Here is a 14672-nt window from a genome sequence, read left to right as displayed (position 1 = left end):
ACTTCATTGTACAGCAGAAGCTAACACAACATTGTAAAGCAACTATACTCCAATAAAAAAGAAAAAAGTGAATAATAAAAGTACGAAGACAGAAAAGTTAAACTGAAAAAAAAAAAAAAGACTAATGAGTACCTGACATCGTTTCCTATCAATGGGTGGCAGAGTTCCGGACCGAGAAAAGGACCGGGCACTTGTGCAAGCCAGCCAGCTGCTAAGGCTGACGGAGTGCTTCGTCTTCACTTTAGGTCTTCGGTGTGTTAAAGGCTTTGCCTGCTGTAACCGCAACTCCCATGGATCAGGATCTTTTCTGAAAGGTGAGTTGTATATACCTGGAACCTAAAGAAGAACAACATCATTTTGATTATTTTTTTATTTTTATTTTTTTTTTTGCGGTACGCGGGCCTGGGCCTCTCACTGTCGGGACCTCTCCCGTTGCGGAGCACAGGCTCCGGATGCGCAGGCTCAGCGGCCATGGCTCACGGGCCCAGCCGCTCCGCGGCATGTGGGATCTTCCCGGACCGGGGCACGAACCCGTGTCCCCTGCATCGTTAGGCGGACTCTCAACCACTGCGCCACCAGGGAAGCTCATCATTTTGATTTTTATCCTTCATTTTCACATAGAATAAAGGGAAGATAAAATTGCACCATACAAATTTTCATATGTTTAAGGACTATGTTAAACTACAACTCTAGTTCTTAACTAGAGGAGGACCTTAGTCTAAGGATATTACAAAATATACTTTGTCTCCAGACCAACAATTTCAGAATGATTCATGGTTGAAGACTAAACATGTTAAAAACAACTAATAGAAACCATAGTTTCTATCTGCTACACATGGCATATTTGATATAATTGTATTTGAGAAAAAAATAACAGGACCTTAAGGCATTCATTTTGTATTCTAACCATTAACTATGTATATGTATACTTAACCAGCTCTGTAAGTTATACGTTCACTCACACAAACTCAAATATATAATGCTTGAACCAGTTTCAGGTACAAAGTATGAATTTAATAAATATTTGATTATTTGAAAGATTATTCATTATACAGCCTAATTAATGGCCACCATTTTAAGTTCTTTAAAATAATAAACTGGTATATGTATATATATATATAATATACAAACATACATGTGTGTATATGTATGTATGTGTATACATATGTATACAATCATTCAAAATAACACCCTGTATTTAATGAGTTGCATTCACATGGTTAGGAGCATTATTTCTATATCATCACATTACCCTTGCTGTCTATCACTGACCTTGTCACACATTGCGTCAAAATAGTCCAGACTTATTTAACACAGTGACTGCTATGCAGTGGAGGTTCAATAGATGTATGCAGGATAAATGTTAAATTCAGGTTTAGCACATTCCACTCTCTGAAAATTCAGTGATCTTTGAATATACAAACTGCTTAGAACTATATTTTTATTCCTTTCCTATATACAAATGCATATTCATAAAGAAAAGCTAAATTTTAAACGATAGGATGACTTGTTTAGTTGCTCTGTAGATATTCTAGACTAATGTAAAGAATGTATCCATTAAACCTCTCTGTTTTTTCCTAAAACTGTGCTTTTCTCTCATGCCACCATCATACCCATAAATATTTCTGGTTGTTATATTTACCTCTTGGAATAAGCAAGTCCAAAGTATTATGACTACCTATGGTAGTTGTCTTTGAAAAACTATCCTAGGAAATTTTATATTTCTAGCCTAACTCCTCAGTAAGTATAAACCTCTATCTAATACCAACTCAGGCTAGATTCCGTGTCCTATCCCCAATGCTTCCTTAATAGCCTGGGGACAACTCTATCACACTACTTATTACATTGTTTCAAAATTATCTTTGTGTGTGTCCATCTTCCCTAAGCAAGCCGCTGGAGCACAGGGACTCTATTTTAGGTATTTTTGCATCTTCAGGGCTTAGCAAAGTTCTTAACATACAGTAGACACTCAAAAAATGAATGCTAAATGCTTATGTAGAAAAACAATGCACTGTTCAGAAAGGCCCATAAAGTCTCTATTTTACTCTTACTTTCTCAAGCCACATAAATATTTTAGTAAAATGTTTGAGTTTATTTCAAAATCTGATTGACTTCCTTCAAAATTATAGATTATATCCTTTTCATCTTTCTTAACACTTCAGGTTTAATTTGCTTTTGAATACATTGTGATCTAGAACTAAATTATCACAGACCCACTGAGTCATCTCCAATTCAAGTTTTTCCTACGCTAAGGAAAAAGTTAATGTAAATATATTTACCTATTTAAATTTTTTCTTGGATTGGCTCTTCTTTGAGACTTTTTTCCCTATACAATTTACATAAGATAAAAGTATTGGAAACATTATAGGCATTGTATAAGCCATTTTTAATGTCATGTTAACGTTCTCTTACTATAATACTAAATACAGAACAAGGTGGACACGTAAACAGATATTTTTAATGATGTTAATGTAAGAAAATTAATACAAATATGTATTCAAAATAGCTTTTGGTGAACAGTAATTTTTAAGTGGATGGTAATTTTTAAGATGATTTTTAGGGTGATTTTCTAAGATGAGACTATATCAATTGTAATGAGAGAAAAACAATAAATTTTATACTAAAAAGACTATTCTGACATAAAATAGAACTAAATCTACATAGTCTATGAAAGAGATATAAGAGAATACCATTCTGTTTAGTGATGACCTAATTAACTGAAGTCTGTTAGTTTATCATTTCCATAATCTTACAGATTAAAATGGTAAAATGCATACAATATAACTAGATTATAATTTACCATTTAAAAATATCTATCTACCTGAATAACTGCTACCAGCTATTAACTTTACCCCCATTAGAAATCTTCCTTGATCTCCTTCACATTTGCATGCACATGTATACATAGGCTAGATGGGAAATGCAAATAGATCAGTAGACATGATAGCTTTCTTAAATTATATTTTGCAACCTATATGGAGATCTCCTCATGTGTATTCTCTTTGCAATTTAAATCATATATAGATAGAAAATATATTTTAATTGAATGGAAAATGTATCATTTAAAATCTTCAAGGTGTCAGTATTTTAGAAATTAATTTAATACATTTGGCTAACTTTTGTCAATGAAAACGGTCCAGCCCCCCTCAATGCCTACAGCAAGCAGAGACCCTATCTACTTACATTAATATAGTATCCATTTAATTATTATTTCTTTAAGTTAACAAAACAACCCGAACTATTATCTCAATTGCTATATTTCATTAATTTGTAAGCCACTTTGTGAATAATGGTTTGCTATGGATTTTTTAAAAAGTATTACTATGAGTCACAGAAGACAAAGTTAATCCTCGGGGACTATGACATATTTTTCCGTTTTCACATTTTTCACAACTTAGGAGGGCTAATGCCAAGCTAGCTTTGGGGACTTCATTTTCAGCAATAATTTTCTAGAGTGACCAACACTATGGGGAAATCTGTGCTAACTGTTAAAAAAAAAAAAAAAAAAAAGAAGCCTACAACTGAGTTATTTGCAGTACTGTCATGCTAACATTCAACTCAATAAGACCCAAGAAATCTCAGGAGAGGACTCTGCTAATAGCTTCTTACTGACCTCCCTGTATCAGGCCCGGCTGCTGACTGGTGGCCCAGTGGTGAATACAGCAAATGAGGTGTGAAAGCACTGATTTTTTTTAAAGGCTATGATTCTGACTCGTCAAAATGAAAGGAAAAAAAAAAAGGCAATGAGTTATATAATAGATATATATTTTTCTTGAATTTCCCCCCTTCAGACCTTCCATCATGGGAACTTAAGCATGACCTAGAATATTAATTATGCCAGGTTGAACAGCGAGCAAATGTACCATTTGTTACCCGGTCACCCTTAGCATTACATTAATATTTTGAACCATTCCATATTTCTAACAATCTATCATATCAGTTGGCTCTTTTCTTCTCAGTTTTTATTCTTCTACTGAAGAATTCTAAGGGCAAGTACTTTAAAAAATGCAGTTGACTTGAAAACAAATGGATATACTTGTTATATTTGGAGCATCTACTGCTGTATTTCATGAAGAATGTTTTTATCGTCATTTTCCACTCATACACTGACCTTTATTTTGTAATTGCCTGCGGGAAGCCAAAGTCTAATTTTTTCTCTTCTCTTTGTTATTGAGGTTTACTTTTAAAACGAGTTTCTGTAAAATAAAAAGAATTTGACCACGTACGCCTATAATTCCCATAGCATGATTACTAGTGCTTCAATTTCAGATTTTATCAGATTAGAAACAGTAATTTCTCATGATTTCAAAGTAATTGCTTATTCTAGGAATGAAGAACTCTACAGGGTACGTGGGAGAATTCAAGTTTTACTCTTGCAAATGACAATAACACAGCAAAAAGTATTTTCTTCAAATACACATTACTATATATTAAATAGGTGAACAACGAGGAACTACTGTATAGCACAGGGAACTATACTCAATTTTTTTTAAAAATTTTTTTATTGAAGTATAGTTGATTTACAATGTTGTGTTAGTTTCAGGTGTACAGCAAAGTGATTCAGTTATATATATATTCTTTTTCAGATTATTTTCCCTTATAAGTTATTATAAAATAATGAGTATCTTTCCCTTCAATATCTTAAAATAACCTATAATGGAAAATAATATGTATAACTGAATCACTTTGTTGTACCCTTGAAACTAACACAACATTGTAAATTTTACTATACTTCAATTAAAGAAAAGATTTTAAAGAAGTATTTTCTTGCCCCATGAACCAGATTTTGTGAATATCATGAGAGATGAACAATTCTAAATGGCGGGCTGTCTAAAATATGTTTGAGTTCTAAGTTTTAGTAAAAAATGCTTTTAAAATATAAGACACTAGGCAAGCACAGAAGAGTAGTAAAGGTCTCTAATAACTAGAAAAGTGGAAGTGGGCCAGGGAACTGCGAATGAAATATTTGCCGGGGTGGGGACTGCTGAGTCAACACTGACCAATGCTCTTCATCATAATTATCGGGACATACTAGTGCCAGGGGATTTATAAAAATCCCACTCCGCAAATAATTGCCCTGCCGTTAGGAGACAGAGTGTTAACACACTGTCACAGGCCAGCGTTTAGTAAGATAGTCTACATTCAATTACTCTTGCTGAGAACTAAAAGGAAACATGGTCATTTCTCAGATACAGACAACAGTCATGTTAACCCTCAGATACAGCATCCCAGAAGGAATAATAATTTCATGGAAACATTAGCGATTCACAAAGGATATATTTGGTATGGTTCTTATCTATCTAAGGCAAGAGTTTTTTTTTTCTTTAAACTACAAATGCTTTTTCTCGTCTTTCACTCCATTAAGAAATAATACGCTTAAATGTCTTCAGTCAAATTATAGAGGGGGTACGTTAAATGCAGAGCCCCCAGATATAGCCAGCTTTATTAGGTTAACAAATGATTTTTATAAATCATTCGGATATACTAAGCATTATTATATGTTAAAATATTCTCATGAAATGTTGATTAAAATGAAGAAATTTAAATAAGATACCATTCTCCATATACTAATTTAATTCAATAAATATTGAGCATCTTCTAACTTAGAAACACTTTGCTGGATCTAAGGTGGGTACAGAGATAAATAAAAAGTGATCACTCCCATCAGGCCATTCTCGGAGGGGGCATGGGGAGAATGATTTTATGACTGACAATAACACAACCAGCCTGTAGTAAGTGTCTTTTAATAACTGTTTAAAAGAAGTATACACCAAAAGTTATGGTAAAGGTATATACCCTTTAGAAAACCGTGTGGAAAAAGTATTTGAATTTGTTCTAAAGATGGGTAGAATTTTGGCAATAATTGTCTGGCTCCGGACGCGCAGGCTCAGCGGCCGTGGCTCACAGGACCAGCGGCTCCGCGGCATGTGGGATCCTCCCGGACCGGGGCACGAACCCGTGTCCCCTGCGTCGGCAGGCGGCCTCTCAACCACTGCGCCACCAGGGAAGCCCAAATTTTGGCAATAATAAAAGGAAGAAAGGTAATCCAGGCTAAGGGAAGGGTAAAATCAAAGACATATTTGTGGGAAAACATAGGCCACTGTTCAGTGAACATCACTTTGGCCAGTTTAAGCATGAAGCTATAGTCAGAAATGAGCTTGTGAAGATAAATTGAGGCCAAATTCTAGAAGGTTGCAAGATTGCACTTAATTCTACATATGATGTGGATCTGTTGATTTTCACATTCTCCTTTAGAAGGTAAAAGTCTGAAGCAGGCCCTACTGGTGCACGAAGCGTATAGAAACAGACCCAGTGGAAACCTAGGCAAAAAACACAGTTGAAAGAGACAGAGCAAGCATCAGAACTAGACTCTGATACGGCAGGGGTATTGGAATTATCAGACCAGGAATTCAAAATAACAATGATTAATAAGATAAGGCATCTAACAGATAAAGTAGACAGCATGCAAGAATGGATGGGCAATGACAGCAGGGACATGGAAATTCTAAGTAGAAATCAAAAAGAAATGTCAGAGATCGAAAACATTGTAACAGAAATGAAGAATGTCTTTGATGGATTTATTTGGAGACCAGACATGGCTGAGGAAAGGATATATCAACAGAAATGTCCAAAATGGAAAAGCAAAGCAAAGCAAAAGAAGTCTGACAAAAATGTAACAGAATGTCCTAGAATGGTGGGACGACTACAGAAGGTCTACCATACACATAATGGGAAAACCAGAAGAAGAAGCAAGAAAGAAAGGAATAGGAGAATTATTTGAAGTAACAATGACTGAGGATTTCCCCCAAATTAATGTCAGGCACCAAATCACAGATCCAAGAAGCTCAGAGAACACCAAGCAGGATAAATGCCAAAAAAACAAAACAAAGCAAAACAAAATGAAAAAAACCCCTACACCTAGGCATATCATATTCAAACTTCAAGAAATCAAAGATAAAAAATCTTGTAAGAAGCAGAGGGGATAAACACCTCACTTATAAAGAAGGAAAGATAAGAATTACATCCAGCTGTTCCTCAGAAACCATACAAGCAAGATGAGAGTAGGGTGTAATATTTCACCCAGAGTGAACCCTCATATAAACTATGGACTTTGGGTGGTAATGATGTGGGAGGGGTGTAGACAGTACAGTCGTCCCTTGGCATCCTCAGGGGATTGGTTCCAAGATCCCCCCCACCAAACCCGCAGATACCAGCATCCGAGGACGCTCAAATCCCTTATAGAAAATGGTGTAGTATTTGCATATAATCTTCACACACACCCCAATACTTTAAATCATCTCTAGATTACCTATAATACCTAACGCAATGTAAATGCTGTGTAAACAGTTGCCTATGCACAGCAAATTCAAGTTTTGCTTTTTCAAACTTTCTGGGTTTTTTTTCTTTGAATATTTGAATCCATGGTTGGTTGAATCCACGGATGCAGAATCTGAGGATATGCAGGACTGACTTTATATGGCAACTTCCCGCTCAAGTTTGCTGTGAACCTAACATTACTCAGAAAACAGCCTATCTTAAAAAAGTTAAACACATGTTTAACATATAACACAACAATCCCATTCCTGGGAATTGATACAAGAGAGATGAAGATATATGTCCACACAAAGACTTGCATGCAAATGTTTATAGTGGCATTATTCACAGATGCCAAAAATTCGATGTAATCCAAATGTTTATCAACAGGTTAATAAATTAACAGAATGCAGTTACCCATAGAGTGGAACACTATTCAACAATAAAATGAAATACTTACATATACTATAACATGGAAGAATCTCAAAAACATTATGCTAAATAAGTTAGATGCAATACCACATACTGTATAATTCCATTTATGTAAACTGTCCAGAAGAGGCAAATCTAGATGAAGAAATGTACAGAGGCATGAAGTACATGGAAATCTCTAGACCTTCCACTCCATTTTGCTGCGAACCTAAAACTACCCTAAAACAAGCTTCAAACTTATATTTAGTCCCCCTCCATCTGCTCCGCTTTGAACCCCTCTTACCCTCTACAGGGAAGCCAGAGTAATAACTACAAATAAAAAAATGGTTTTGGTCCCTAAAAGACTATAAATGGGGACTTCCCTGGCTGTCCGGTGATTAAGACTTCACCTTCCAATGCAGGGGGTGTGGGTTCGATCCCTGGTCCGGGGAGATGAGATCCCACATACCTCATGGCCAAACAACCAAAACATAAAATAGAAGCAGCATTGTAACAAATTCAATAAACACTTTAAAAATGGTCCACATCAAAAAAAATCTTAAAAAGAAAAAGACTTTATCGTTTTTCAATGCACCTAAGAAAACCTAACAAGTTCTTAACAAAGTCCTTTGTTCTGTTCCAATCTCATTTAAGCCACTCTAACCATCCGTCACTACACACCATCCACATTGGCTTTCTTTCATTTCCTCAAAACATGCCAGGCTCTTCCATGACTCAAATTCATCAAAAATGTTTTTTCCATCTGCTTACTTGCCTGGCCAAATTATATGCATCCTTAAAGCTTCACATTAAATATCACTCCTTTAGAAAGACCTTTTGTGAACCCGTACACATTGTCCTACTATATTATTTCCCCCAAAGTTCCCTGTTCATTTTCTTCATGGCACTTATCACTTTAAGTTATTCACATATATGACTATTTGTTCTTTAATGTCTACCTCCCCAACTAGAATTTAAGCTCCATCAGGGTAAGAATAACGCCCATTTTCCTGACGTTTATATACTTAAGTTTGTAGTTCTCAACTCTGGCTACACAGTAAGTTCATTTGGGCAACTTGAAAACTACTACGTCCAAGCTCCACCCTAGATCAACTCAGGTGGAATCTTTGAAGCACGTGTCTAGGCATTAGCTTAGTTTTGTTTTTAAAGAAGAGCTGAGAATCCTGACTTATTACCCATCTCAATACCTGGCTCAGAGTAGACAATCAATCCATGTTTATCTGAATAAGTGATACAAGACCAGAAGGCTGTAAAAGGAAGCAAAGCCTGTTTATTCAGAAGTAAGAAGAAAGACCAGTGGAAATAGAAGAATGACATGGAAAGGGAGTATTTTATAGAAACAGAATCAAAAGACATGGATAATAGGTTAATCAAGATATAAGGTACACTACCAGATGTAAAATAGATCGCTAGTGGGAAGCAGCCGCATAGCACAGGGAGATCAGCTCGGTGCTTTGTGACCACCTAGAGGGGTGGGACAGGGAGGGTGGGAGGGAGACGCAAGAGGGAGGAGATATGGGGATACATGTATATGTGTAGCTGATTCACTTTGTTATAAAGCAGAAACTAACACACCATTGTAAAGCAATTATACTCCAATAAAGATGTTTAAAAAAAAGACGACGACGAATATAAGGGAGTGTGGAGTTACAGAAAATCTTGCCTTTAGAACCCCAGCAAGAGTTCACAAGAAGAGCAGTTATGTGGGAATGTTCATCTCTGTTTGGGGGATGTTAGGACTGAGCTTCCCACAAAGCATTCAGGTTGAAAGGTCCAGTGTGGCGTTGTCGGAGCAGTCTGGAACTTAGGAAAGAGGTCATAGCTAGCAACCGGAGCGTTTTCTGAATAAAAATGGCTGAAGGTGTGAAAATGGATGGAGTCACTGAAGGGGAGACTAGAGACTGAGGGACTTTTTTCTAAGAAGTCTTAGGGATATGTATATAGGAAGTAAATGGGAGAAGGGAAGCTCACAAAGTGAAGGTCAATGGAAAGAGCGAACAGCGGGGTGGGGGTGGGGGCAGGACATCAGGGAGAAGGTGGTTTCATGGAGGAGGTCACCGGGGTCAGATGTCAGGGAGGGTGGAACAGCATAAGGACAGACACTGTATACCTGGAATGGTAATTAGAGGGTGACAGGTGACCTCTGCAGAAGCAGATTCTGTTCTTGTGGCAGAAATCATATTGTAATCCATTGAATGTGAGGAAGAAAAAAGAAGTGGAGGCTGGTTTGAGGCTTCCAAACTATAGCAATATCATGATGACTCAAAAAATCTTGGGACTGAAAGAATATTTTGTTGTCTTTCCCCAGTCAGGATTTCCCTTTAACCATATTGCATTTTGAAAGAATTTCTGAGAAAGATTTCATGTAAAAGATTTTCTGGGAAATCTTCCCCATTAAACAATTCCTTTCTCTCTTTATCTGTAAATGTCAGGTCAGTCTTTTACTGATCCCTGCAAGAACTGGATGCAAGTGGCTTGTTTTCCCACTTACGTAATTTCTCTAGACCTTCTCCTTTCCCCAACCTGCAGTAAACCCCATCTACCCACCACCAGTGTGGCTTCCTTTACCTTCTCTTTTGTCTGCTACCTTAGCAGTCTCTCCAGCTTTGGCTTTGCTTTCTGTCTTTCCATTTGAGTCACAGCCTTTATAAATAATTATAAAATACTGAAATTAGTATTGACATGGAGAGATAGCCATCCTGGGAGTAGTGCATTCTGTGGGCATAAAATGTCTGGTGTTTGAGCCGGATCATGAAAGAGGAGAAGGGATTTGTTTGGTGTGTAAAGTGAGGAAAGACATTCCCAGAAAACAAGATGATGTACAAAGGAACAGAAACTTAAATAAATTTGATATTTAAAAAAACTACATATGCACTCATATGACAGAGTAAACAAGATACACAAGAATTATTGAAGAAAAGTGAGAAGAAATGACCAAAGAGTGGGAGGAAAAGCTGACTATAGTGTCACTAAGGCCAAAGAAGGTTACAAGATCATGGGTGTGGTGAGCAGTGTGCAGACCTCTGAGAGGTCACATGAAATTATAATTCGGAGATTCCTGGGTGACCCGATCAAGAGTTATTCTCAGTAGAGCCGTGGAAGTGGAAACTCCATTCACAGTGATCTGAAAACTCCCTATTGTGATTCCTCTGATATACGATTTCCATACATTCTGAACCGGCTCATCATACACACAAAGGAAGCCTGAATCCCCTAAGGAAAATAGAAGAAACATGTTTTTATGAAGGATGTTTTTATGACCACCATCCCCCTAGAAACCTTCCATTATACACCTGTTTTCTACTCCCTCTGGAAACCTAGTGTTTTCCCTTGCTTGGTTCTTCTACAGATGATTTGATTTGAAAATGATTCCATAGTTTGGGTTTAAAAGATGACTTCCAAGACAATTAGTTGCTAAAAGAAAAATACTTGGCATTATAGAAACAGGCAAGTAAATGAAAATTTTCTTTTGTTAAAGAAAAGGTACCAGTGGCATTTGTCACACTTTATTCCCAGTGTTCTATGGGGCTCTGCAAAAAACTGCTATCCCACGAGTCTTTGAAGAAGGATTTTTTTAAGCAAACAAGAGAAAGTCATTTTAAATTGTATCGAAGTATAGGACTGACTGCCTCGTGGGCATGGAATGCTATGTTGCCTTAATCTGGTTGGCTACAGTCTTGTGTCCATATCCTAAAGACCACCGCATTTTCAGATCACTGTGCTCTCGCGTAGTTTTGTTCTGAAGACCTGTGGCTTCTCGTATGGAAACTATTAATTAGTACCTGTTAGGTACAGATTATACCTGCCACTTTGTGACAACTGAACTGGGTGATTAGGATTTTTTTACTTTTCTGTATGTTATCTCCAATAAAAATTTTATCTTAACTTTTTTATGTTATCTTTTTTGCTTTCCTATTTTGCTCTGGTCTCCTCGATGGTAGGGAGCCTGGAAAATCCCATCCAATATGCTTTACAACCCTACTATCTTTTATTACTACTTAAACTGTAAGCTCCTCCAGTGGTAACATAATTTGGCCACAAAATAATTAGCAGAAAAGTAATTTTTTCAAAAGAAGTTGGCCAATTAATATTTTGATGAAAAGAACTGATCTGGTCTAAAACGAATAATAGTCTAGTCTCTACTTTTATGGGTGTACTACTGGGTTGTTTTACAACTTTGTATGTGATTTTTTTTTTCAAGATTTGAGGAAATAGTACTGCCCTTGTACTTTTTAATCCATAATTCACTTCCAGTCTATAATATCACTGTGCTTACTGAAATTAAAACATAAGCAAAGCAACTTAAATTTCCCTGTAATAGGAGATAGCTGGATCAAGCAACTATTTGTCTGTTTTTTGGTCAAATTGATTATGCCCAAATAAATTTTTGCTAAATTAATCACAGCTTTCCTTTACATTTTCTGGTATACTCATCCTCAAAACCCTGTTACTTTTCCCAACACTCCTGATTCCCTTGCCTATAATTCTTTCTGCCTTGCCCTGTGGATCCCGTCTCCAGTCTATGCTAACCCACTTCCCTATGCCCTCAAGCTTTTCAATAAATACATCCTCTACCTTTTTTTATTACAATTGAAGCTGCCTTCTCCTTGAGAGCACCACTTCCTTTGCTGCCTTACTGAGCAAAACATTTCAGTATTTCCCTGTATCACAGTGACCAGGGAGAGATTTGCATCATCTCATTTCTCCAATGTCACTTTCAAACCACTGTCAAATCTACCTTCTTGCGGTCTGAATATCTCTTTTTTCTCCCTCCTTATGTCCCAGACTTGCTGGTCATTCTCCCCATATTCATGACAGCCTTTGGCACCGTGGTTCAGGCTTTCCTTCGACTATGTGTTCTGGCATAATTTTAGGTGATTTCATATACAGATGGGCAACCATTCCAATAGTTTATCTTCACAGTTCTTTGACTCCTTCACCTTCACTGACCTTCACCCTTACACAGTGTTAACCACACTCTACAAAAACCCGTTGTCCAGACCTGCTCTGTGTTAATAATTCAGTAAGCTTAGACACCAATATCTCACCCTCTTAACTTTCTAGTCTACTAGTTCTCACATTCTTATTTTTACTGACCATAAGATTGACTCCCTAAAGATCTCAAGTCCAGGGATTCTGCAAGTTTTTCCTAATCTACTGTCTCCTTTTTGCCCTCACTTTTTCTCCTACTAATATGAGTCACATGGTTGATTATTTTAATGACTCAAGTCCCTAACATCCACCATCCTGTCATATCTACATGGCCATGCCCCAAACCAGAATCCATTCAACTGCACAATATAACTTAGTGGTTAATTAGTTAAATCTGAATTCCCAACTCTACCTCTTATTTCCTCTCTGATCTTAGCCTATATTACTTAACCTCACAGCAACATGGGTATGTCCTCTGAAATAGCAGAACTATCTCATCAGGTCGTGTATAAGTTTAAACACATGAATACAGCTAAAGCACTTTGAACAGTGCCTGATACAAAGAAAGCACTCAATAAATGCTATTTTTTTTAAAAGAGGTAGTATCATGTACTCATTGTGACTATGAGTTCTGGTCTAGACCATCACATACTAACACTGACCTTGGGTCCTTACTGAATCTCTTTGTGCAGCATCAATGAATTGGGGATAACTGTCTGCCTTATAGGGTGGTATATGAGAATGAAGAGAGGTAATTCATGTAAGGGAATCAGAAGAACACTTGGCTCACAGTAAGCCTCCAATGAACGTTAGCTCTTGTTACCGTTATTCTGCATGTTTACAAGCTCAGGCTACTGCTAACTGCTGGAATAAACCATAGAACCAGGCGGGCTGGAGATACTATATATTTGTGGACTTCAAATCTACCTAGTCCCTCCGAGCCCCTAAACAGCCCTCTGCCTATGCTTCTTCTCAGGTTTATTTTAGAAGATCAATCAGGACACTGAAGTCCTCAAACAGCAATTACTTCAACCTCCAACCATTGCTATACAAGTATCCATATACAATCCTACACTTGTTTTATTCCTTCCTGACTTATGAGGCAAAATTCTCCTTCTGTCTCTTTCAGCCTACACCTTTATGCTCATCGTCACATCCTCTCCCACCTTTTCCAGGTCCACGCTTATTTAGTTATTTCATCTCTCGCGTCTTTTCAAGCTTTCTGCTGCAAGTCGCTCTTCTGTGAACAGGTACGAGTTTCTACTTTTATGAAAACCTTCCTCTAACCCTGCTTCCTCATCAAGCCTATAAATCTAATCAGTGGGAGTACATATTTCCTATTCCTCATGTTTCCATTGGCCTCTCTCTGCCCTTCACTGTATCAAGGAACAAGGAGTGAGCTCTCAGTCTGGCACACCAGGAAAGGAGCTGGTCCAGCCTAGTTTAGCCCCTTCCTCCCATTTCTTGAAAGTCAGCCCGTCTATGGGAAAGCACATATCCTTTACTTCCACTTGCTTTAAGATTCACAAGGATGGACTCAGTTTTCCTGCTTTGCTTATGACGGGGAAGAAGATTTAATTATAAAATTAAGTAGAAGCAAGTTTATTATTGCTTCAGATGCAAACTTCCAATACAGCTCTCATTGCTAATAAAACTAATACTGTTGATCTCCATCTTTCTCTCAACTTGTTCTGAACTCGGGCAGGGAGAAGTGGGTTTAGGTATTGGGCTCTTTATCACCTCTCCCTTCCCAACCAAGTTTCCGCCCTGACTATTCCGTAACGGTGCTTTGGCAAATATCGTGCCTCACTTTTGCCATTCACTATATGGACATCTCAGATAGTGCTGAACATACCAATAGATAAAGCTTCCATCTTATCATTTGGGACAGATCAAGCCCACTTCTTTCATTGACATGAGCATTCATTAATTGAAAGAAACATTACTAGTTAGATCAAGAGTGAGATGTCAAAGACATTTGTGTTCTTATAGCT

General features: G+C 37.2%; 1 protein-coding gene across 3 annotated transcripts in view; it reads right to left on the bottom strand.

Moving 5' to 3' along the window:
• The window catches only part of SPATA17 (spermatogenesis associated 17), a 204592-nt gene that overhangs the window by 90077 nt on the left and 99843 nt on the right, over positions 1-14672 (bottom strand). For all 3 annotated transcript variants that reach the window (XM_079934838.1, XM_079934837.1, XM_079934839.1), the window contains one exon: positions 133-336. In XM_079934838.1, coding sequence (XP_079790964.1) covers positions 133-336 — 204 coding nt within the window. The remainder of the gene's footprint in view (positions 1-132; positions 337-14672) is intronic.

This window comes from Stenella coeruleoalba (genome assembly GCF_951394435.1).
Source record: "Stenella coeruleoalba genome assembly, chromosome: 1".
Taxonomy (NCBI): Eukaryota; Metazoa; Chordata; class Mammalia; order Artiodactyla; family Delphinidae; genus Stenella; species Stenella coeruleoalba.
The sequence above is the reverse complement of the archived record's forward strand: the minus strand, read 5'-3'. Positions and strand labels throughout refer to the sequence as shown.